General features: G+C 34.4%; 1 protein-coding gene and 2 pseudogenes across 1 annotated transcript; 2 read left to right on the plus strand and 1 right to left on the minus strand.

Moving 5' to 3' along the window:
• The first annotated feature begins 3,342 nt into the window (after window positions 1-3,342).
• LOC137940662 (protein FAR1-RELATED SEQUENCE 5-like) lies at window positions 3,343-5,804 on the plus strand (annotated as a pseudogene).
• Window positions 5,805-7,193: 1,389 nt separating this feature from the next.
• Window positions 7,194-18,134, minus strand: LOC137940663 (probable NADH kinase; annotated as a pseudogene).
• A 3,241-nt stretch (window positions 18,135-21,375) lies between these two features.
• On the plus strand, window positions 21,376-21,969 carry LOC137940664 (secreted RxLR effector protein 161-like). Its single transcript, XM_068785810.1, has one exon. The coding sequence runs from the start codon at window positions 21,376-21,378 to the stop codon at window positions 21,967-21,969; it is 594 nt and encodes a 197-aa protein (XP_068641911.1).
• The last annotated feature ends 4,811 nt before the right edge of the window (window positions 21,970-26,780 follow it).

Consider the following 26,780-nt stretch of genomic DNA (forward strand, 5'->3'; position numbering starts at 1 on the left):
AAGCCATGGCAGAATTATCTATCATGATTCATGATTAAAAAAGTGGTTCGGATATTGGAATGGAACAGCTAATAAGTGCTCCATTTAAGAACATCTTCTTCACCTTTAAGCTTTACCAGGGAAAGAAGAAAACACGGTGGGTCACCTTTTAGATAGTTTCGACCAGTTGCACTGCACAAGGTAGGTGAGAGTTGAGACGCGGAGAACATTAATTAGTGAGACCCTTATGCAGTCTACTTGTTTCATTCGTGTATCAGCATAACGTTGACGGCTAACAAGCTTACCATCAAAGTCTGAAGGATATTCCAAAGACTAAGAGAAAATCACTCCATTCATAATAATGGGTCTTGAAAATTAACACAAAATTAGTAAAAAAGTCGATATACTCACACACACATTATATATATCAATACTTTCAAATTTTAATATATACCAAGTGAGAGGCTTGATCGGGTATAAAATTGTTATGACACAAAAAATGTGAAAATCAAATCTGGACCGAACGTTGACGGCTAACAAGCTTACCATCAAAGTCTGAAGGATATTCCAAAGACTAAGAGAAAATCACTCCATTCGTAATAATGGGTCTTGAAAATTAACACAAAATTAGTAAAAAAGTCTATATACTCACACACACATTATATATATCAATACTTTCAAATTTTAATATATACCAAGTGAGAGGCTTGATCGGGTATGAAATTGTTATGACACAAAAAATGTGAAAATCAAATCTGGACCGACTGATCTTCATCAACAGCAGATGCTAAAGGTTACGCTCCACACTCCATGCTCTTTCCCTCTCTTCTCATTTATCGCCTAATGTGTCACCTGCCTAATCCATTTCTTACCCCATTCGTTGTCGCCTCACCTCACTGTCATCGTTGGCTTTTGGTTGTCATTCCATTGCAAGGTACGAAAGCTTAATCAAACTTGCACTTTGTTATTACTTTTTTTTGCAAAGCTCTTAGAATAATTGTTGCCAGAGAATAGAAAGATTAGTCAGCTATTTATGTTGGTTGCTAACATTTTGCTTTGTCTGCTTACATTTTGATTAATTTTGTCGATGAGTGCATTTTTTTGTTTTGTTTTTTTACACTTTGAATATTTTGTTGATTTTGGTTGAAAGCTAGTAGGAAATTTATGTTATTTCCTATGAAAATTTTGGGGCTTCAATAATCTCCATTGTTCATGGTTTTTGCAGTGGCTTGTGAATGATCAGATCTTCAACCTCCTTGATTTGTTTAATTTTTATATTGTTGGTTCTTAACATTAATTCAGTGACAAATCCTTTTTTTCTTTCTTTGTTGTTTTGTTCCTTGAAATGAAGTTACGCTATATGAGAAATTGATATGGTTGAGAAGACTAAATATAGACCAAGTAGACAAATATGTGATGTTTTGAAGCTTTGCAATTGGGAATGGTGAGAAAACTATTAAGTTACCCAAAAGAAATATAGGCCACCTAGCTAGAGGAATGAATTATCATAACTTGAAATAACGAATTCTAATAATCAATAAGCCGGTGTAATGTTGAAAGGCAAGGCCTTCAAATGAGTATAGACCTCTGAGAATAGTCTATTGTTTATATATTTTTGTGCAGGCCATTTGCATTTTTTTATTCTTTTAAAGAAGAGGCCATTTGCGGCATGTATCTTTTTACCATGGCATTTGGCATGTGGTTCTTGTATATATAATTTGATTTACAACTCCAAGAAAACATGTCGTGTAGGTAAGATACCAACAACTATATTTGAACCAGAACTGGCTAACATTGTGGAGCTTCTTCTCTTGATTTCCTTCTTAAATCTAACGTTTCTTTTTTGTTAGCAATGATATATAGGTTTCTATCTTTAGCTTTGTTCATAGTGAAATACGGATTGCACGTTGTGTTAAAGTTGGTTGTGAAGTTTCTAAAGAATCCCTTCTTTGTCCTAATGATTACTGTAAAGCACCAATGGTAAAAATTGAATGTCAACTTTCATCTTACTCATGCAAATTTTGATGAATTGAAGTGCAAAATTAGTCGAGCTTTTATTAATTGATTTGCAATCTAGATGTCGAATTTAGATTTAGTATGTCTTAAAATAGTGCTAGTAGTTTGTATTTGTAACTGTCAAAGAAAGTCTAGTTTTTTAATTAAGTTCTACTATTACTTTGCACTAATGATTGAATGACATCATGTACTATGGATTTGTTGTCCACTGGGTGTGTATGTCTATGTCTTTCTATGCTTTACAGCTTTTTGAATGCCTTCTCTATTCAAGATTGCTAACAATTGACTTCATTTGTTTTATCTATATTTTTCTAAGGTTATGAAATCTACATAACTGGAGATTAATCCTTCCTATTTCTAGAGTATTTCTTTATTTTTTTGCTTGACGGGACTTTGTTGACAAAGGAAGTGACCATTGTGGGAATATCTCGATTCCAAAAAATTTAGCTTAGGAGTTATGAATTTTTATTTATTTATAATTAACTGTTTTCAAACTATTATAGATATAAGGCTGTCTTATGTGTTTTTAACTATAATGTTTTAGAAGTCATTAGACTAGTGGCATCTTTTGTCATTTACTAATGAATGTTTTGTGTGTGTTGTTCTTTAATGAATTGTTTTAATATGTTCATGTACTTTCTTTGTAAAGATGGAGTGCGATGAAGAAACAAACACATGTGAAGAATTAATAGATGATTGAGGCATCGTGGATTGTAGAGGGGACAATGTGTGGAATACAACAGTAAACGAAGATAAAAAGCCTAAAGTAGGTATGTTTTTTACTCAATTTAGGAAATAGAAATATTTTATTATAATTATGATAGGGATGGAAGATTCAATGTACATAAAGGCTTGGTGAATTACCGTCAGAATACCAAAGAAATAAATGGTAGAATGTTCACATGTTCATAAAACAGATATGCAAGGAGAAATCATAATTTTTATGAAACAATAAAAAAACGAGGAATCACAACAGATGGGTGTGGGGCATTAATTTGATTCACTAAAGATTCTGATGAGAAGTGAAAAGTTGTAAAATTTGTGGAAGGCCACAATCATGTCCTAGATTCCTTTAAAAGGCAATATTTGCCTTTGAATAGGCAAATTACACAAGTTCATAAAAACTTGTTTGGTACACTAAAAAAATGCTAATGTTTCTCATCAAAAGGTATTTATTTCTTTGAAATATTATCTGGAGGATATGACAAGGTTGGGTGTATTGAAAAAGATGTTAGAAATTATGAGATGGACAGGAGACAAGAATTAAGGGACTATGATGATCAAATATTATTGGATCATTTCAAGGATCTACACAAAGTAAAATCTTCTTTTTTCTATTAATATGAAATGGATAATGAGAAGAGGTTAACTCACTATTTTTGGAAAGATGGAGAGCCTAGGAATGCATACCACAATTTTGGTGGAGCAGTTACTTTCGATACTACTTATGATTCTAACCAATATTAACTGATACTTGTGCCTTTTATTGGAGTTAATCATCATGGACAGTCTACAACGTTTGGCTATTTCAACAATTTCTCATTGCTATGTCAAACCAACACCCTCGTACCATTGTAACAAATCAGGATTCTAGTATAGCACATGCAATCAAAATTGTATTTCCAAATACTTTTCATAAGTATTGTTTTTGGCATATACTAAATAAGGTTGGTGAGAGAGTTGGTCTTGTTGCTCATGATGAAAAATTTCAGTAAGCTTTTGCAAAGTGTGTATGGAACTTTGACACACTAGAAGAGTTTGAAGCAAAATGGTTATGTATTGATGAAACATTTCAATTAGATTATAATGATTGGTTGCACACAATCTTTAGATAACAAAATCAGTGGGTTCCTACATCTTGTAAAAACATATTCATGGCTAGAATGCAGACAACCCAAAGAAGTGAATGTATGAATTCTTTGTTTCACTTTTACTTCAATAAAAAACAAAACATTAGTTGAATTCATTTACAACTATGACCCAAATAAAATGAAACTAAGGTAGCAAGTGAAGAAGGCTGATCATGACACATCATATACCAAGCCTCGAATAATTACCCAATTCAATGTTGATAAAAAAATAGAAAAGGTATACATAAGGTCCATATTTTTTAAGTTTCAAAAAAAACTAAAAGAGAGTCTAAAATTCGATTCACAAAGGGAGGAAAATTCAACAATACATTAGGTAAATTTGCTTGGGGTGGGTACATCCTTAAAAGAACGACCTTGAAGAGTTTCATATGATCTACATCAACAACTTACTTGCTGGCCTGGTCTGACGTTTGAATCGGAAGATATCCCTTATCGGCACATTCTTATCATTTTAACAAAATAAGTATATTGATCAACTTCCTGAGCAATACATCATGAAAAGATTGACAAAAGGTATAACTATTAATTTAGATCATAGTGGTTGTGAATTTCGAGGTGATGTTGTGCCCTTAACACCTAATAGAAGCAATGTGTTGGGACTTATTTGGCTGATTGCTTAGATATAATAAATTGTTCTAATGAAGCATATGATTTTGGAAAAGAGAAAATAGCTGCCCTTCCCCAGTAGTTACTTGAGTTCCAATTACCTAAACTAATGGAAAATGAATTTGGGAATGAGAAAATTAAAGTTAATCTTTAAATCTATCCTCTTGAGATTTCAAAAACAAAAGGTAAGTGGTAAGAGATTGAAGGAAGGTAAAGAGAAGATAATGGAAGAGGCTTCTCGAATCAAAAGGTTGTGTTGTGTTTGTAATGAGCTAGCACACCATGATATGAGAAATTGTTTTAAGTTGAAGAAAAGATAATTAATTACTTATTTAGTTATATTTACAATAATTAATTTGGTATTCTTATGTACTTGTTCATTAAGTTTGTTTCCTCTCTGTGTTTTGTTTTAAGTGAAACATCTATATTAATAGAGGAGCATCTCTTGCATGAGTTTCAAGTTTCAACAACAAATGGAAACAATTATGAATTTTTTAAAGTTATTGTTATCTGAATGGTTAATGGAAATTTTGAGTTTATATAAAACTTGATATTACTATAATTATTTTTTACAAGTTTATGAGCTGCAAAAGATTGTGAGATGCTATAAGGAAATGTAGGTTACCCAATCTTTGGTTTTGTGAGCCCAAAATCAAAGTTTTGCAAGCATACGTTGATCTTTCAGATAGATGATGTTTTGCACAAGTTGAGTTATAGATGTTGAAAACCATAGGATCAATTATCAAAAATTTCAAGGATGAAAACCATTCTTTATCATGAAAATGTGTTTTTTCAGTTTCAGATGTAATACCCTTATGTGCTTTAACTAGATGTAATTTAAGTACTGCAATTTCAAATATAATTTGAGAACTATAATTTGAGCATTGAAATTTCAAATCTTGTCATTTCAAATGTACTTTTGGACTTGATTCAAATAGTTTCAAACAAATGCACAAATTGGATTGAATCAAACAGATTTAACTTGTATATATACAAAAAAAAAAAAAGAATAAAAATTGCATCAGAAAGAAGAATATGGTTACACAACTTCCCATTGATCTGGCATGCTAATATTTTACTTTGCTGGTAGATGAGGTAGCCATCAAAAGGAAGATGTCATCATCTGTAGAATCTTGCATCTTGGATTGCCTTGAACTGGTAAAATATATTTTTGTACCATAGTAAGCAAAGTACTACAACATATATTTGTTTTCAATGAACACACTTAGAACAATAACACTTTGAACAACAACTAGTTCATTCTCAAGTATTTCTCTTAATCTCCAATTTCTATGTCTGTATCAGGCCTTCAAAGATCTCATTTTGAAATGATATGGGAGTGATACTCTCAAAATAATTCATCCTGTTTTCATCCTTCACCCAATCTCCCTTGTTGCATTGAACCAATTCATTTACATGTGCCCACTAGTCCAAATTCTAGCGAAAATGCAAAAAGTAGAAATCAACGAGATAGATAAATTCTCACTAGTCTTAGAAGTCATCTATCTCAAAACCCTTGTAAATAGCTACTCTTTGGAGGTTGAACAATGGAAACACAACAAACATTATGGAAAGAAAAAAAATCTATGGTTAAAAGCTCAAAGCAATATCAACAAATGGCTAACCAAAAAAATTAAAGAATTTAGTACACAATAATAGTAATATGAATTTGATGGGATTTGAACCCAGATCTCCAATTGCTTGGTGCCATACCGTTAGGCCACAATTTTTTCAACATAATGGAAATACAACTAGAATACAACTCAAGATAACTAATTATATATACACCTAACACCTCAAGGCCTACATAGTCATCCCTAGGCCCTGTAATATCATTAGACACATCTATTACCACCTGACTCACCTCTCGTGTTGTTGTCTAAAAGTAACTGTTTTGATTTTTGGTGACCTATTTGTGAATTTTCTGTCAATATTTTTATTCCACAACACAAATATCAAAGTTCAATACTCTTCTGATAAAAGTGTTGGAGTTGAGAATATCAACTTATAAAGCAAAAGAATAGATAATTGAATGTTTCTTTCAAAAATTCAAAATTTTCATCGTATGAAGTGGCACCTCAAGTTCTTAACAAATGTGATGGCAAAAAGACCTTCAAGATTGGGGCTCTCAACGATAGCTCTATAGCATCTACGTGCTAAATTGACTGAAATACATTAGGCCCATTAATGTATATGACATCCTCTTTACTATACCATGTCACGTACATGGTCTGATTAGATTTTATAACCCCATGCATTAAGTTAGAAGTTTTTGCATCAATTACAATTAACTCCCTAACCATATATTGGAGATCATCAGACAAAATTGACATTGGAAATCCTCCAGTTGAAGGCATGGTAGCTATTGACCCTACAATAGTAGAGACCCTGAGACCACTTGATCAACAATTTACTAATGGTCTGTTTGGAACCCCATGGAAAAAAAAGAAAAAAAAAAGAAAATGAGAATTTGACCACTATTCCAAAAAACAGTTAGTGAAAAGGAGAATTTGATTATTATCTCATTTTCACTAACTATTTTTTTGGAATAATACTGGTAAAATTCTCTTTTTCTTTTCTTTTCTTTTCTAGGGGTCCCCAACAGAACCTAAAAAAGAGGTTACTTGGCCATCAATTTTCACTCTGGAAGAAAGTACCAAAAAACATATGTTGAACTCAATTAATTAAGAACCAAGCAAACCAAAGTGAGAATTGTACAAGTCAGTAAATAGTTCCATACAAAAATGAGAATCAAGAGATTGTTGTTGGACATGGATGAGCAATTAGAACATCATTAAGAGCATAGGTTGACAAAACTTGACCATTTAAACTTATCGAAATTCTTGAAACTTTTGAAGAAGCCATTTGCCCCTTAGAAATTTCATCCAATATCTGCAAAGGATCAGGACAATAGCTCTACAACATGAATAGAAGAAGTAGAAATTGGATCAATCAAAATGAACAGAATATCCATTGTGCTCAAACCTATTCAAAGTTTCCAACAATTGCCGCACAAAGATAGCTAGTGCTCCTTGTAGCATCAAATTCACCATTGAGCTCTTTCACCTATTAATAAAAGATAAAGATAGATAATATTTCCAAAATAACATTTTGCATGAACAAATCAATGAAACTAACACAATGGAAATAATTTCAAGTACATTGCTTAAATACTCATGAAGTGCATAAAATTTGAGAATCTTAGCAAGGGTGGGAAGGTAACCTCTTTAGGTTTCGTGGGATCCAAGTTAACTCCAAGACTAGGAATTGATTCATCCGTGAAATGATTGGCCTACTGAAGGTTGCCATTGCCTCCAATGGAAATAACATGATCCACATTACGAATTGGTTGATAGAGGTTATTCCTGAAAAGAGTCTGTCAATCAAGTGACTTTTGACTAGAACATTCTGACAATAGTTTATCGTATCATTATGAACTCTATACCTGTCAACCAAGTGACATTTAAGCTGCAATTTCAAAAAATAAAATCAAGTTAAAGAGTTTAGGGGAAAAACTTCAAAATGTATTCTATTACTAGTCATTGGTTGTGAAAATCTGCGTATAGGTGAAACTAATTCAGCAAGATAATCCCAAAGATATAGTTTCACAACATTTGTACACATCCATTTATTGTCAATAATTACCTCACACAACTACTCAAATATTCTATAACAATAGCAGAAGTATGGCAAAATCGTAATTTGAAAATACTAATGATCTTCTAAAATGACCAAGTCAAGCCAATAATATGATGCATACTTTACATTTGATTAAGTAGAGGATCGAGACCATAAAAAACCATCAATTCTTAAATTCTCAATATTTCCCACATCTCATAATTTTCAATGGAGGTGCGAACAACAAGAAAACAATTGGTACTGGGAAAAGCCAGAAAGAAAAAAGATAGAATATGAACCTAAACTACATGAGATGATAGATCAGAAAAAAATCACATTATCTTTTTGGGTTGACCGAGTAAACTCACAAAACATGCTCTAATACCATGTTGAATTTCTAGAAAAGAAAAACTTCATTAACTTGATGCAATTTGAGTACATGAGCCTTTATATATAATAGATGAAACAAGTAAAATCCAATTACAATTAAACTACCATTGTCCCAATTACAACCAAAGCTAAACACTAAAAGATAAGTCCTAGAACAATTAAACAACTGTGCATAAATAGAAGACTAACATAACTATAACACTTTTAACTGAGACTCTTCTATGAGACCTCCTCTTGTGGGACTCCTCTAAGACTCCACTATAAGAATTTTGGCTCTTTGAGATTTTTTGTCGTGAGAGTCATGTGAGATTCTTTCATACCTGCTCTTTAACAATTTGCTTGATCTATGACCTTCAGAGTAGAAGGGATTAGGGTTAGCTGAGTACCTTGTATGCTTAACTAGCTTCGCATAATAAACTTTTACAAGAAAAGGTGTACAATTTGGCTTCTTTATTTTCAGAAAAAAGAAGCATAAATTTCACTAGTCAAAAGAAATACAATATAATATAGCTGATTGCGTTGACTATTCTATATCCCTTCATATAGCAAAGACATCAAAGAGGGAGGTCAATGAAGTGGAGTGCAAGTCAGAATGAATGAATCAAGGATTTTATGGATGGAATTCTCATGTATCAAGGATTTTATGGATGGAATTCTCATGTTTCTATAGAATAAAAGTAAAAAATGTGAAAACTATAATAATTATACCCTTATAGAGTATTACAAGTATTGGTTAGGAGGTAAGTCGAAATGAAAAAAAGTGTTGATGGCTGCCTTGGGGAGAACATAAGTGGGTTTACCTGCCACTTATATCTTTTCCACTCTTTTAATTTGATCACATAGCACCTTGGTTTCACCAATCAGATGTCTATGATCTGAAGACATCATTTGATTAAAAACTGGAAGAAAACAAAAAGATTCACATGTAAAAAATTCTAGTAGTTTCCAATTCAGAATACCTCTTCAAAGAGATGAACTATACCTAAACTCTATATATATTCATGTGGAAACTACAAAAAATGCATAAAAATACATAGATTTATATACATTTAAGTATAAATAACAAATTCAGTGCAAAAGAAAATTAATGGCTCCTTGCAAGCTAAAGAAATGCTAACGAAAACAACGGGTACAAAAGACTTTCCCAACCGTTGTTGACGTCAAAGGATAAGAGCAGTTGAAATGGAAAGTGTGGGCCATGATCTGATGGCTGCCTATCTGTTAAGAAATAAATTATAATTGAAAAGTACCCTTATCCGATCCATGATATAATTGGGGTAACCTCACCCGTGATTCATGTGTGAACAAAGAGTGCTGCAACAACCATTTCACACTCTTTTCCCCATCCAAATCCAGAATAAGCATGACCACAAGGAAGTAATGGACCACAACTGCCCAGTGGAGAAAACATGAATCAGCGTTAATTTGGACACCGTGAGACACGAAGGAGAAATCAGAATCAAATGAGGTCTCTGGGAGATGTTGCAATCAAGTGCAATTGTGTGGAGGTGCCATTCCCCATTCTGGTTGCCCATAGTAGCTTGAGTGTCTCCATTTGATCGTGAAGCTGAGTAATTAAAAAATTAGAGAATGGAAGGTAACTTCGTCCAATACGTTTAGTACACTTGCTATAGGTAAAGATATATATATATATATATATATATATATATATATATATTGTCTTGTAATAGGTGGTTGCAGACAATTTCCTGGATAGAGGAAATTAAGGCGTAATTTTGAGCCGGGTCTTTTCTTTGTGTTGTTATCATTAGGGGTGGCATCGAGCCTAAAAATTGTAATCGAGTTCGAGTCTAATAATTTTAACCGAGTTCGAGCTTCAACTTACATTTAATTTTTTGCATAAAATATATGTCAAATAAATTATATATAAAATTATGTATATATTTAAAAAAAAAAGAATGATAGGAGAAGTTCGGGATTGAATCTCGATAATGGATTAGAACACACCAATATTAATCTTTTTTACCCCAAATGTTGTCTAGCTTATTTTTTTAATTTCTGAATCTAGCCATAAATTAACTATGGCCTCCTTAGTGCCCCTGGTTGAAAATTTATATTCTAGGAAAAACTAGAAATATTTTTCCTAGGATACATATTTCCAAAAAAAACCTTTAAATAAAATCCTATTACTATTAGTGACTTACTAGAAAATTATAAAAAATATTTTAAAATTTTCTTAGGAAAGTTAAATGGTCCTCTTATTGCCTATTCCAGGGAAATAAATAAAAAATTATAATCAATCTAATATATTACTATATTTATCAATAAATTTTTAATCAAATAAAATGTCAAACACAAAATTACTGTGAAAATTGTCTCATGCTAAAAGTATTACAACATCAACTATCAAATACTTATTCAAAAATTTTATATATGGTTTTTTAGCTCATCTTGGCAGGAAAATATTATTTAGAAAATTATATGATTTTTTAATAAGAATTTCCAATTAGAAAAATATTTCCAAAAAACATGAGTCACTAATAGTCCCTAGAAACGTATTTCTACTAAAAATGTCTTTTCAACATTTCTTGAAAATACCACTAATATGACTTCGTTTTTAACAAATTTTTATTACCAATACTACAAATTATTTTGTATGTCATGAAATTTATCTTTGTGATGGGTCAATTAAATTGAAAGGGTATTTTAGATAAGTATTATTTACTTAACAATCCATATCAATAACCGAGTCTCAATCAATAGGATCAAGTTCATCTCATTTACCTACTACTCCCTACTTTCATCTGGTTTCGACCTTTCAGCCTTCACAAGTCACAAAGACTTGGAAATATACTAAGTTATGAACAAGATAAGCTTTCAAACTGAGAACAATATTTAAGTATAATGATTTAAGAACATGGCTCAATTTTACAAGAAAATATTAACAAAATATTTCTCATGTATAAAAATATCTTTTTTATAAAATATTTTATATTTACTTTCCTCTTTTTTCACATTTATTATATTATTAATTCATTTTAAAATTTTAAATATATATTTTAATTTTTTCCTTCACTTTTCTCCTCTTCTTGTTATTTGTCTCCTTTTCCTTTTGTCCTTCAACTCTTATTTATTTTTCATTTCCTTTTTCCCTCTCCTCCATTTTTATAATTTTCCTTTTTTTCCTTATTCTCCCATTTTCCTTTTTTTTTATATTTTTATAAAATAATTTATATTTATTTTCCTCATTTTCACTTTCATTATAATTTTAATTTATTTTAAATTTTAAAATAATTTTTAATTTTTAATTTTTAATTTTTTCCTTCACTCTCGTCCTCTTCCTGCTATTTGTTTCCTTTTTCCTTTTGTATTTCAACTCTGATTTATTTTTATTATCCTTTTTCTCTCTCCTCATTTTTTTTTCATTTTCTTTTTTTCATTTCTTCTTCCCTTATTTTTTTCTTTATATTTTTATAAAAAGAGTTTATGTTTATTTCCTCATTTTTCACATTAATTATAATTTTAATTCATTTAAATTGTTTAAATATATTTATTTTTATTTTTTTCCTTCTCTCTTCTCGTCCATTTTTTTCATTTTCCTTTTCTTCTTCCCTTATTTTTTATTTATATTTTATAAAATAGTTTACATTTATTTCCTCATTTTTCACATTAATTATAATTTTAATTCATTTTAAAATTTTAAATGTAGTCTTAAAACTACATAGATATAACAAATTCCATATTCATGCTCTCATTGATAGTGGAAGTACCTACTATCTAGACCGACATACACTACTCCCAAAAAATCTATGGAAATATCTCCTTGAACCACCTTGAGTCACTATAGGCTTAGGAGAAATTATGTAGCATCAACATCAAGTAGGAAAAATGCACCTCGAAATCCGTGGAGAAAAAAATTATGATTCCCTCATTACTAAGCCTTGGCAAAACTGTTACATCAGGACCTGACTTAGTGTTAGGAAACACTTGGTTAATGTTCCACGCACCAGTAGAACAAACCCCTAAATGCTTTCACCTAAAATGTCATACTCGACAAGAAATCAATGGAGACCATCTTTGCCTATGCATATACACCTTCCCAAGCTTATGCCATTTCAAGAAATGCACAAACTCTCCATCACCACTTCCAAAAACGCAAAAAAACGTGGTGAGATTCCTCCCTTAGAACCACTACTAGTTGCACAAAACTCCGCAACAAAAGTCCATACACTTCTTGAATCCACTTGATCATATAAACATTTAGAATGGTGGGAAAAACAAAAACCTTTCGCTGTTCTCGAACTTATTGATCCCAATAAAATAATTCAAGTAAATCCCATGGTTTATACCCATTCAGATGTTGAGGAATTCTCTAAACAAATAGAAGAATTGCTTGCACAAGGACTAATAAGAGCAAGTCACTCTCCTCATACATCTCCTACTTTTTTGTTCATAAACTATGCAGAGATAAAATGGGGGAAAACTCGAATGGTCATTAACTTTAAAAAAGTTAATGAAACCACAAAAATGGATGGATATTATCTCCCTAACAAGAAAAGATTAATTGCATCCATTAGAGGAAAATAATGGTTTTCCAAATTTGATTGAAAATCAGGATTTTGGCAAACAGTCTCACCGAATGCACCATTCCTCTTATATCATTTAGTTCTCCTTCAGGCCTTTATGAATGACTTGTTATGCCTTTTGGTTTAAAACATGCCCATATTTTCCAACGAAGAATGGAAGATATTTTAAAAACATCCTTCAAATTCAATACAGTGCATGTTGATGACATTTTATTTTTCTCAGAAACAAGAGAACAACATACAAAACATTAAATACAAGTCTTAAAAGCTTTAAAGACAACAAGGATTGCTCTGAATAAAAAGAAAACTGAAATGCTTTGTGCTAAGATAGATTTATTAGGATTAAACATTTCCTTAGGAGAAATAGTTCTCCAAAATCATATTCTTGAAAAAAATTCTTCATTTCCAAATGAAATTGAAAACATAAAACAATTACAAAGATTTTCAGGTTGTCTCACATATGCCCAGCAATTTATTGAAATCTTGCAGAAATTTGAAAACCTTTTTTAAAAGATTAAAGAAGACAGTTAAATGGGAATGGACTCCTGAAGACAGCAAAAGAATAAATTGTATCAAACAAACATTAACAAAACTTCCTACATTAACATTACCTGGTCCAAATGTTTTTCTCATTTTAGAAATAGACGCCTCAAACCACACTAGAGCAGCTGTATTAAAGTGCAAAGACAACGATTTAGAAACAAATATGCAAATATACTTCTGGAACATTTAAACAGCTGAATTAAATTATCATTCATATGAGAAATAAATTTTAGTAGTTAAAAATGGTATTAAAAATTTCTTATATATCTTGCACCTAAGGAGTTTTTAGCATGCACCGATTGCAGAAATTTTGTAGGATTCATGAAAAGAAACCTTGCGGATTCACTTTGCCAAGGAAGGTTACTCCGATGGCAACAATAGTTTTTTCAATTCTCATTTACAGTTGAGCGTGTTAAAGGAGAAAATAATTATTTACCTGATAGTTTGACTTGAGAGTTTTCTTGTATTTTAGATAGGAAAGATGGTGACCGACCCACTCAATGATTGTTCAAATGATTTAGTTGCAGCTATTTCCACATTAACAATATTGCTTTCAACTTTACAATTATTCGACAACCTCCTTGTTCTTTAATAAAGAGGAAACATATAAGACAGAGGATCTAGAGGCTTTTACCTACTAGTCTCGAACTGGGTAGGAAGTAGTTAAAACAAGTCCTCAATTCAAGGAAATGGAGACTTCTGAAAAAGAGAAATCTTTTAAGATGCAAGTAGTTACCCCATTTGAGTTTATTTGGTTGAAAAGCCTCGGTAAACCAGCTTAAGTGAGTCAAGTGAGTTTAATTTTATTAGGAAAATAAAACCATTAACACTCTCTAATGTAATTTTAGAGGAAATTTCACTAAGGCTTGAGGTCCCTGCCAGCGCTAGTCCTCCAAAAATAATTGACCACCAAGTTCAGTTCCAAGTTTGGAATCAAAAGATTGGTGATGGAATTCATATTCAATGTATGACTATTGACTCCAATGGATTCTGGAATAGGATAGTTATATATACAGAAACAAATTCCAAATATATTTGAATCTTATTCGAATATGGCCTCATCAGTTAGATCCTTCTGAGGGTTAACGATTGGAATCCTTTGGAATTACTTCCTAAGGACATTATAGATGCTTGCAAAGCATTTGTTTCAGTGGTTAAATGCAACTCGTTACAATTAAAGTTTGTTTCGACGATTGCAGAAATCAATGGCCCATATAAGTTTTTATAGAGTCTTTCGGTAATTACTCTTGAAGTTGTGTCATAAAACGATGGTGAACTTCCACAGTTCAATCAAAAGATCTAAAGGGTAGAGAGTGTCAAAGAGCAAAGTGAAACTAGTGCAAAACTATTGGGATAAGGACCATGGTGTAGTATTTACAACGTCTGATTCTCAAAAAGAAAGTTTTCATCTACAAGACTTTGGTCCCATTGACAATAATATCAAAAAGCTACAAGGAGACCCCAACTCCCATACTGAGGGCTCTTGAAGATGTGGAGACAAAGATGCGCCTTGGAAAGTTTCCCAACACGAAAGTAGCAAAAGAAAAATTTTGTGCCCTCGCCCAAGAACCATTCGAAGCTCGTCACACATGCAACTTGTATACAACAAAGCTTTTTGAGGATACCCTGCTATAGAACATCAACAAACAACGTTTGCCACAGTTAATATGCCCCCGTCAACATGACAAAGGTAGAAAACATGCTTCTATGTCAGCAAAAGGACGTCAAATCAAGAATAGTTCCAAATACCCTTACTTTCGGCTCCACCCATTAATAATGTGTTGATTTTCAGGACTCCATAGATTTAGCTCAAGGAGAAAAAGGGAGATGACATGTTGGGAGAAAACAAGAGGAAGAAAAAGGTTATGGACTTGTGTCCTAACCCTTCCCCTGAAGCTCAATTTATATATTAATAATCCTACAATATTATAATTATGCCCCAAAAACTTAAACTAATTACATCAATGTTATCTTTATGAGATGACTCAGTATTTACCATAATGCCATCGCTATGGGCATGTGGGCCTTCTCCTTGGTCCATGGACCTTTAATACATCTTCCACATCTCTTGGATGTGTGGGCCTTTGTTGATCTTGTTAAGTTGTGGAGTCTAATTAATGCCCTACGTTGAGTTGGTCGCGTTATTAGGGTTTTATCATCTTAATCCGAGGAGCATCTCGAGTTGCAGCCTAAGAGGTTAGAGAAAAACACCTATAAGTATGCGCTTTCTCTTGTAAAGTATTTCATCTTCATAGTGGATTATTGCAGTGGTTGAAGACAGGACATAGTCTCACCTTGAAGCGAACCTATATAAATCTTGTTGTGCTTTTTCATGCTTGTTTTTCCCTTCTTCCGTGTTGATTATTATTGCTATTGCTCTCGTTAGTTTGGAATTAGGGCGTCTAATTCCTAACAGATCTTATGGGCTAGAATCGATCTTCAAACACACTTGGATTTGTGGGCTTCTAACCGATCTTCCTTGGTTGTGTGGGTTTGGGCCCATCTTCCAACACTCCCCCTCAAGTTGGGGGTGAGAGAATATTATGAACACCTAGCTTGCTACAAATGGTGTATATGATCTTCCCGTATAAAATGACAATCTATCTCTTCCAACACTCCCTCTCAAGCAAGTGGTCTCTTGAGACCCAACTAGCATAATATAAGAGAGTAAAATCACTCCTGGTCGTAAGACATCGTTCCATACTCCAGTCATATGGTTATAGTAAAAAATACTTTCCGTTCAATTTCATAGGCGAAAAAATAATTGTGGGGCACAGAGTCCACCCACTTTCAGGGTAGCTAAAAGAAATATCTCTTGGGTGCATAATAGACTTGACTCACCCTGGATGTTGGACACACTCTTATCCTCTATAGGTAGTGGTCTATTAGAATTGCTCAGATGTGTACTCACGGTGTACCAACATAGGGCATCGACTCTCAAATAGTAAAAATAAAAATACCAAATAAGGGGTGTAATAGGTAATATATTTGGGGCCACCAATTTTTTTTCATTAGAATAACCAATGCTAACAACAATCAGCAACTGAGAAGTCCTTGAATAATAATGCCTCATCCAAGAGGCACAACAACAACAGTTGAAATAGGCCTGTGCCCAAATAACATGAACTAAATAATCCTTAAAAATGACCCATAAAAATAATCTGCATATAATCCATCACTAATTAAAAAAGTTACACCAAATAATATATTGGAGCCAAATAATATGTTATCAATACTTCAAAATTAATAATCAAGCCAGAGGTAAAGGACCGAGTCGAACTGAGTTAGGTATTAGACCAATATAGTCGAGTCACGGAAGGAATTAGTTGATAACTCAGGACTCGGACCCGTATAATAGAGGTAATAATCAAGTGGGCCAGGTAAGATTGACCAGACTGAGTTGATCTGGCCGAGTTGACTAGAAAGAGTCTGGTGCGGCTCAACAGTAGTGAGACAGACAACATGGTTCACTGGGTTGACTGGGGTAGGTCTGGTCTGAGTTGGGCTGAATCGGCGCTGGATTCAAAACAAGCTTCCTGAGTTGGCAAAACTTTAATTCGACAATATTCCTTCGTCTTCCCCGAACAATGCGGCACAGTAGATGGCGATCAGAGGAGTTTCAGGAAAAGGAACAACAAGAGCAAGATAAAAAATTCTATAAACAAGCAGCAATAAATCTATAAAGTCGAAGCCTGTTAAAGTTGTTAGAATGGTTAGAAGGACTATTCTTTCTGGACTATTTTTAAAGTTATTAGATCTATTTTTAGTCCTCAAGACAATGTCGTAAAATGGATGAATTTTTGTTTCTCGGTTATTTAAGTCATTTTGATTTTAAACGGATTTTTCCGCTCCCGAATTCTTGCTTCGTATACGAATTATTCAACATCTGGTATTAGAGCTGGATTAGCAACTTCGGGAAGAAAATTCCTGTCGGCGACCCCTCGTCTTCCTGCGCCGCAGCTGTAGAAGCAGAGAGGTTTAAGGATCAAAAGAAAAAAAAGAAAATTGATAGAGAGATTGGGAAGAAAATCCCGAAATCAGAGACGGCTATCGAGAAAAAAAATTCCGAAATCAGATACGGCGAGAGAGAAAAAAAATTGAGAAAGGGATCGGGATGAAAATCCAGAAATCAGAGAAACCGATCGTCCAGAAATCAAAGAAATCGATCTTGGACGAAGAAAGCCACGCTCCCGAAATCGTGAGAGACCCCTGAGCGAGACACCTCCGGAAAGAACATTCCGGAGCCTCCTGAAATCAGAGCCGGCGAGAGAGCAGAGACCGTGAGAGAAATCGCGAGACCCCTCACGAGATCCCTCCTGAGAGAGACCCCTCCAGGAAGAAAATTCCGGAGCTTCCCGACGGCGAGAGAGAGTTGGAGAGAGATTTCAGAGAAGAGAGATTCAGTGTCGCTTCGAGGAGAGGAACAGCGCCTGCGTGGGAGGAGAGAAGAGAAAAAAAAATCCCTGTGGCCTCCCCCACGCCGACCACCACGACGGTCTCCATAGCCTCGATCACCATGGGCACCACGGCCAAAATCGCCGCGGTCACCCCCTCGCTCCTCCATGGCAGCTGTTAAGCTTCTAGAGTGAGAGAGAGTAGTAAAACAGCGGGGGCGTAGGGTTTAGGAATAAAAAAAACGGGAGGAGCGTTTAGAGGAGAGAGAGAGAGGAAAAAAAGCGAAAAAAAGCTTCGTGTTGCTTCGAGGTGAGAAAAGCAACGGTTTCTTCGAGGAGATAGAACATTGCAAGTTTCGAAGAAAAACAACAGAAGAAAAAACAAAAATAAAAAAAAAACAGAAGAAAAAAGGGTAAAAATAAAAAAATTCTATGAAATATTGAGATTTGATAGAGGAAGGGATCCCAACAGTAAAAACAAAGGCAGAACTCATAGAAGGACAAAAGAAGGTGATTGGAGATGTAAAGCTGAAGGATTTGAAGGCTAAGAGTTATCTCTTCCAAGTTATTGATCGATCAGTCTTAGAGACTATTTTGAAGAAGGATACATCGAAGAATATTTGGGACTCTTTGAATCAAAAGTACAAGGGGTCGACACGGGTGCAACGTGTACAACGACAAATACTTCGAAAGGAATTTGAGGTACTCAATATGAAGGTAAGAGAATCTATGAATGAATATTTTGCTCGAACTCTTACTATAGCTAACAAGATGAGAGTTTATGGTGAGAAAAATGGAGGATATTGTGGTCATTGAAAAAATTCTAAGATCTATGACTACAAAATTCGACTATGTTGTGTGCTCTATTGAAGAGTTTCATGATCTAGATACCTTGTCTGTTGATGAGCTACAAAGCAGTCTTCTAGTGCATAAACAATGCATGAATAGTTATGTTGTGGAAGAACAAGCATTAAAAGTTACTTATGAAGGACAATCAGGAGGAAGAGGACGAGGTCGCGGCGGATATAGAGGGAGAGGAAGAGGTAGGCAAAATTTTGACAAGTCTACTATTGATTGTTACAAGTATCATAAACTTGGACATTTTCAATATGAATGTCCAACAAATGGGACATAGACAAAGGCACATTATGCAGAAGTTAATGAAGAAATATTGCTAATGGCATATGTGAACTCCAAGGAAGCTAGTAAAGAGGAATTATGGTTTCTTGATTCAGGTTGTCGCAACCATATGTGTGACAAGAAGGAGTTTTTCTCTGTGCTTGATGAAAGTTTTAACAATTTTGTAAAGTTGGGAGATAATTCAAGCATGACTGTGATAGGAAAAGGAAACATATGAATGCTGGTGAATGGACTTGTGCAATTCATCACTGAAGTATTTTATGTTTCAGAACTGAAACTAATTTGCTAAGTGTTGGACAACTACAAAGGGCATGCAATTCTCATACAACATGGGAAATATAAAATTTAGCATCCTGAGAGAGGATTGGTCATGGAGACTGCAATGACCTCAAACAAAAAGTTCATCTTACCTGCCCGAAAACAACAAAAAGAAAAAATATGTTTTTCTTCCCTTACAAAGGATCCAACTCGGCTTTGGCGCTCTAGATATGGACATTTAAGTTTCAGTGGCTTAAAAACTCATCACCAGAAAAAAATGGTAAATGGACTGCCGCAATTCACAACTCCTTCAATGGTATGTGAAGACTGTTTGGTAGGAAAACAACACAGAGATCTATTTCCAAAAGAGAGCACATGGAGGGCTTATCAGAATCGTCAACTGGTGCATGTCGACATCTGTGGACCACTCAACCCTACTTCAAATGGCAAGAAAAGGTACTTAATCACTTTCATTGATGATTTTAGCTGTAAAACTTGGGTTTATTTCTTGGTAGATAAATCAGAAGCTTTTATTACTTTCAAGAATTATAAGAGTCGTGTTGAGAAAGAAACTAGTTCATATATAAGATGTTTTCGTACTGATCGTGGAGGGGAATTTACATCACACGAGTTCACAAAATTTTGTAAGGAAAATGGCATACATAGACAACTGACTACAACATATACTCCACAACAGAATGGAGTTGCAGAGAGAAAATTTTACCAAACCATTATGAATATGGTTTGAAGCATGCTTTCAAGAAGAAAGATTCCAAAAACTTTTTGGCCTGAAGCAGTCAATTGGACTGTCTATGTTCTGAATAGAAGTCCAACTTTGGTGGTTAAAAACAAAACTTCGGAAGAAGCTTGGAGTGGAATTAAACCAACAGTTAATCATTTCTGGGTGTTTGACTACATATCACATGTTCATATTCCTGATAATAAGAGGACTAAGCTTGATGACAAAAGTGTGAGATGAATTCTACTTGGAGTTAGAAAGGAATCGAAGGCATACAGATTGTATGATCCAATTTCTCAGAAGATAATAGTAAGCAGAGATGTGAAGTTTGAAGAAAAAAACAGTTGGGATTAGAGCACGAGTCATGAAGAATCTATTATAGCTGATCTGGATTGAGGAGAAAGTGACAAAGAATCTCTCCCAACAAATAACACTGGAGGAAACATTGACGCTGATCACCGTGACAATTCAACAGAAGATATAGAGGGTGATCATTCGGATGAGTCTGAAGAAAATAGGATTTATAGCAATGTAGAAAGAGTCAGAAAAAAGGCCACCAGCTTGGATGAAAGTTTACGAAAGTGCTGAAGAAGAAAATACTGCATACCAAGCTTTGTTTGTAGGCAATGATCTAGTCTCATTTGGTGATGTTGTGAAAAGTATGAAGTGGAGAAAAGCAATGGATGCAGAAATAGAAGCCATAGAGAGAAATGATACATGTGAGTTGATAGACTTACCTGCTGAAGCAAAGAAGGTTGGGGTAAAATGGGTTTATAAAACAAAGCTCAATGAAAATGGAGAAGTGGATAAGTACAAATCCCGGTTGGTCGCAAAGGGATACACTCAAAAGCATGGAGTAGATTATATTAAGGTTTTTGCACCTGTAGCTTGGTTAGATATACTTCGACTACTGATTTCTCTTGCAACTCTAAAGAAGTGGACAATCTACCAATTAGATGTAAAGTCAGCCTTCTTGCATGGTGAACTAAGTGAAAAAATATTTGTCGAACAACCACTTGGTTATGAATAGCAGGGCAGTGAACAGAGGTTTTAAGACTGAAAAAAACATTGTATGCACTTAAACAAGCTCCACGAGCTTGGTATAGTCGTATAGAGTCATATTTTATGAAAGAAAGATTTGAAAAATGCCACCATGAACATACTTTATTCATCAAGGCTGGAAATGAAGGTAAGATCTTAATTATGTGTTTCTGTGTGGATGATCTTATATTTGCTGGGAATGATGAGTTTATGTTTGCTGAGTTTAAAAAACCATGATGCTTGAATTTGATATGACTGGTTTTGGAAAAATGAGATACTTTATCGGCATTGAGGTGATGCAAAGATCAGATGACATCTTTATTAGTAAAAAAAAATATGTACAGGAAGTGTTGGACAGGTTCAACATGGACAAGTGTAACCCCGTTTTCTATCCTATGGTTCCTGGATTCAAGCTCATAAAAAATAGAGATGGAGTGAAGATAGACAGTACTTTCTATAAGCAAATTGTGGGAAGTCTTATGTATTTGATTTCCACTTGTCCAAATATTATGTTTGTGGTGAGTCTCATCAATAGGTTCATGGATTGCCCTACTGAACTTCATTTTCAAGTAGCAAAGAGGATATTAAGGTATTTGAAAGGTACTATTGATTTTGGTGTGTTCTACAAGAAGGAAGAAAGTGAGGAATTGATTGCCTTCACAGATAGTGATTATGATGAGGAGTTAGACGAGAGGAAAAACACTTCAGGTTATGTGTTAATGTTGTTGGGCTCAGGAGTAGTGTCTTGGTCCTCGAAGAAACAACCTATAGTCGCTTTGTCCACTACTAAAGCTGAGTTCATTGTTGCAATCTCATGTGCCTATTAAACAATATGGATAAGAAGGATATTGGAAACTCTCAGTCATGCTCAACATGATTCCACAACCGTTTATTGTGATAACAGTTCAGCAATCAAACTTTCTGAAAATCCAGTGATGCATGGTCGATGCAAACATATCGATGCTCGTTTTCATTTCCTTCGTGAGCTAATAAAAGATGAAATTGTAAAGATGGTTTATTGTCATACGCAGGAACAAGTTGCAGATATAGGGGGGGGGGGGGGGGGGGGTTAGTCAACTTAAAGGGTAAGATGAAGATCAGCCGCATTACACCATTCATTAGTGGAGCACCAAACTTCATGTCATCTGGATGCTGGAGATTAAGCAGAACATCATCTCCACGTTATAAAAAATAGAATCTGGTTTCCGCCCCTTTTTGCCAATCATCCGGATGAAGGAAATGCGGGGATTCGAACCCTCGACGTTTATTTTTTCCCCTCTCTCTCCCTGCACCCCCTCTCTCGCTCTCTTCTCAATTTCATTTTTTTCTCCCTCTCTCCCGCACCCCCTCTCTCGTCTCTCTGTGACCCTGATGTCTCTGCTCCCTCTCTTCTCTCGAACTCTCCTCTCCGGCCTTCGTCTCTGCTCCCTCTCTTCTCCAGCCTTCATCTCTCGGTTTTCTCTCGGACTCACCCTCTCTCCCGCACCCCATCTCTCGTCTCCGTGCCTCCCTCTCTTCTCTCAGACTCGCTCTCCGTTTTTCTCTCTCGCTTCTCCCTCTCTCTTATCCCTCTCGACCTCCTTTTCCTCTCTCTCTTCTCCCACTCTTCTCCCTTTCAGCCTCCCACTCCCTTCTCTCTCTCACTATTCTCTTTTCCCCCAAAATACCTTTCGATTTCGTTCGATTTCCTTGATTTCCCCCATTTCCGATTTCGTTCGATTTCCCCCATTTCCCCCATTCCGATTTTGTTAAATTTTATTACTATATTAAACTTCATATTTAAGTCTCTGGTAAATACAATATAATTAAAGTGTGCATTTGATTAATTAATTATGTTTAATTTTTTCAAAATATATTATTAATTAATACCATGTAAAAAATCCATCTTATGTTATTAATATAATACTTATTTATTTATTAATCATATTTATTTTTTATTTACTCTATTGTATTAGTGATTTAATAGTGGTCATTAAAATATTATTAACTCAAGCACTTGGTTTAATTAACTCATTTGTATAATTAATAAAATCAATGGTTTTAAATTTAATGAAAAAATATTTTTAATTAATAATATGTAAAAATATATAGTGTGATAGATTTTTCCTATTTAATCATGACTTTTTATGTTAAAGAACACCATATATTATCAATAAATTAATAACTAAATGAATTATATTCGTTTAAGTTATTTTTAACGTTATTTTTTTTATTAATCATGTGAACAGTTAATTGACTCACGTAATGACTGTATTAATGTATAATAAACAGTAATCTTTAACTAATATAATATATAATTAAATTAATTAGTACATTAATATATTTTAGTTATACATTAAATTAGTTATTCGTGTAGTAATAATGTTTAATTTACCTAATTTAATGTTTAAGTATTATATTTTAATTAAGTATACTTTACAAGTTACTAATTCTCTTATTTTCTGCGTTTTCCTCATTTGGGGGCACTAACACTGGAAATTGTTTTCCAGTGGATATGAATTTGTCCACACTAACACCTATTTCGAAGATAAAATTCATATAGATGCATGAAATGAAGATTAAGTTGAAGATGAAGATGAAGATCAAATCTTATGTTTGTTGACTAACCCCCCATAATGACTAAGCCTTTAAAGTTTGACTCGTTCTTGAAGAAACCTGATCTGTTGGGTGTTTATTCGGATCCGGGATTATTTTTAGTCCTTATACTATACCTTCCGGAATGTAAAACGGAAGAATTTTTATTTGTCTAGAAGGCTATTTGTAAGTTATTTTAATTTTTGAATAAACGGATTTTTCAGCTCCCGAATTTTCGCTTCGTATTCAACTGGATAGTGTCTTAGTCGTCCCAAAGTGGCGCCAAGCTGCCGCTCGAAAAAAAAAACTGAGGAGAAAAGTTTTCGGAGATTGAATCTTTCTAAAATTGATATAAATTGCAAAATCAGAGAATGCCATGTAGAGTGCAACCGCGTAAATATTGCAGACCATCTCGGCCTTCGAGTTGATTTGGATCTCATTGGATGGTTCTGGAATGGGAGAATCAAGACCAGCTGGAGCTTATTTCGAGCAAGTCTCTGGTTTTGCCAAGCGGGCACGTCTCTGGGAGATGAGAAAAATGTTGGTTGCAGATTATTTCGTCCAAGTTCAATGTGTTATGGGAAGCACAAATAAGCACACTCAATCAAACTATCAAATGCTCTTTATGGAAGCTCTAACAACCAAGCTCAATCATACAACCACAACACAAGATTTACGTGGAAAACCCTTCAATGTGAAGGGAAAAAACCATGGGGCAAATCCGAATAATCTTCCACTATTAAATATGGGCTTACAATATCAATTTCTTTCAAGTTTGCCCAAAACTTGAGGTTTACAAAATCATGAGAGAAAACAAGTTTCTAATTCAAACTCATTCACACTAATTGAGAGATAACCAAATAAATAGAGATTAGAGATCACCGGATATGGAGATTTCACCAAAATAAGGATGTAAGAAAAAAAAAGGACTTTGGAGAAGCTTTGAAAACCTTCTTTCTTTCCTTCCTTTCTTTTCTCCTCTTTTCTTCTTTCTCTTCTCTTTCTCCTCTCGGTCGAACCCCTTTTCTTCTCGCTGACGGCACTGCTTCTCGCGCACGGCACTGTTTTTCGTTCACGGCGAAAAACCCTTTCTGTTTCTCTCTCGTGCACTGTTTCTCTCTCGCACTGGTTCCTCTCTCGCTCTGTTTCTATCGCACGGCCAAAACCCTCTTTTTTTTTCTTTGACTTTATCTCTTTCACATGAAAGAGATTAGTGGTGGGGCCCATTCATGGGCTGGACCCCACCTACTAAAAATAACAATCTCCCCCTCCAGGAGGGCTCACCACAATCTTCCATACCGGCTAGAATAGTGCACAACTCATGTTTTTCCTTGGTCACCACTTTTGTCATCATATCTGATGGGTTTTTATCGGTATGGATCTTCACAAGTGATAACATATCATTTTCCAACACATCTCTAATCCAGTGATACCTCAAATCAATGTGTTTTGTCCTACTATGAAAAGTAGCATTCTTACTCAATTCCAAAGCACTTTGACTATCACAATGAATTGCATACCTCTTTTGTTTGAAGCCTATCTCACCCATCAACCTCTTCAACCACAACATTTCTTTACTAGCTTCAGTTGCTGCAATGTATTCAGCCTTTGTTGTAGAGAGAGCAATGCATTTTTGAAGTTTAGATTGCCAAGAGATGGCTCCCCCTGCAAAAGTAAACAAGTAACCTGACATAGACTTTCTCCCATCTATGTCACCTGCTCAATCTGCATCTGTAAAACCTTTTAATATAGGTTTTGAACCACCAAAGCACAAACACAATTTGCTAGGCCTTTTGAGGTACCTGAGAATCCACTTAACAACAGCCCAATGTTCTTTCCCTGGATTTGCAAGAAATCTACTCACAACACCAACTGCAAAAGCAATGTTTGGTCTAGTACATACCATAGCATACATTAAACTTCCTACTGCTGAGGAGTAGGGAATCTTCTCCATGACTTCCTTTTCCTTCTCAATTGAAGTACACTGTTGGGAGTTTAATTTGAAATGATTTGCAAGTGGTGTACTTACCGGTTTTGCATCTTTCATGTTGAACCTTTCAAGAATCTTCTCAATGTACTTATATTGTGACAACCAAATTTTCTTCTCCTTTCTATCACGAGAAATCCTCATGCCCAAAATTTGTTTGGCTGCACCTAAGCCCTTCATATCAAAGGACTTGCTGAGATCCTTTTTCAACCTGTCAATCGAATTCATATCTTGCCCAACAATTAGCATATCATCAACATACAACAAAAGAATTATAAAACAACCATTTGGGAACCTTTTACAGTAAACACAATGATCTGTAGATGTCCTCTTATTGCTTTGACCCATCATAAAGGAGTCAAACTTTTTATACCACAGTCTTGGGGCTTGTTTCAACCCATAGAGACTCTTTTTCAACTTACAAACCATATGTTCTTTCCCTTTTTCTTTGAATCCTTCTGGTTGTTCCATATATATCTCCTCTTCTAAGTCAACATGGAGAAATGCTGTTTTGACATTCATTTGTTGAATCTCTAAGTCTAGGCTAGCAGCTAGACTAAGAATCAGTCTAATTGATGGCATCTTCACTACAGGTGAAAAAATTTCTTCAAAGTCAACTCTTTTATTTTGGCTAAAAACTTTTTCAACCAATCTTGCTTTGTACTTGACTTGATTATTCCCTTCTTGTTTCAGTTTGTAAACCCATTTGTTTTTCAAGGTCTTCTTACCCTTCGGCAATGTCACCGACTCAAAAGTGTGGTTCTTATGCAAAGAGTTTATCTCCTCTTTCATAGCTTTCAACCACATATTCTTGTTCTTATCTTTCAGAGCTTCTTGAAAATTTTCAGGTTCACCTGCATCAGTAAGAGTAATAAACTCATTAGAAGGATATTTCTGAGAAGGAATTCTACCTCTTTGAGATCTTCTCAATTCAAGTTCAGCCACCGGTTGTTCAATAGGAGTTTCTTCTTCTTCAACTTCTTGAGAGGGTTCATTTAGTTGCTCCCCCAATTCAGTATCATTAAGAGTCACATCTTCATGGATAACATCATCCTCTTCATGAGATTCTACACTTTC

This window comes from Aristolochia californica, unplaced genomic scaffold, assembly GCF_029961685.1.
Source record: "Aristolochia californica isolate CCGP_79_NKW_82.1479 unplaced genomic scaffold, dmAriCali1.0.hap1 SCAF_9, whole genome shotgun sequence".
Classification (NCBI taxonomy): domain Eukaryota; kingdom Viridiplantae; phylum Streptophyta; class Magnoliopsida; order Piperales; family Aristolochiaceae; genus Aristolochia; species Aristolochia californica.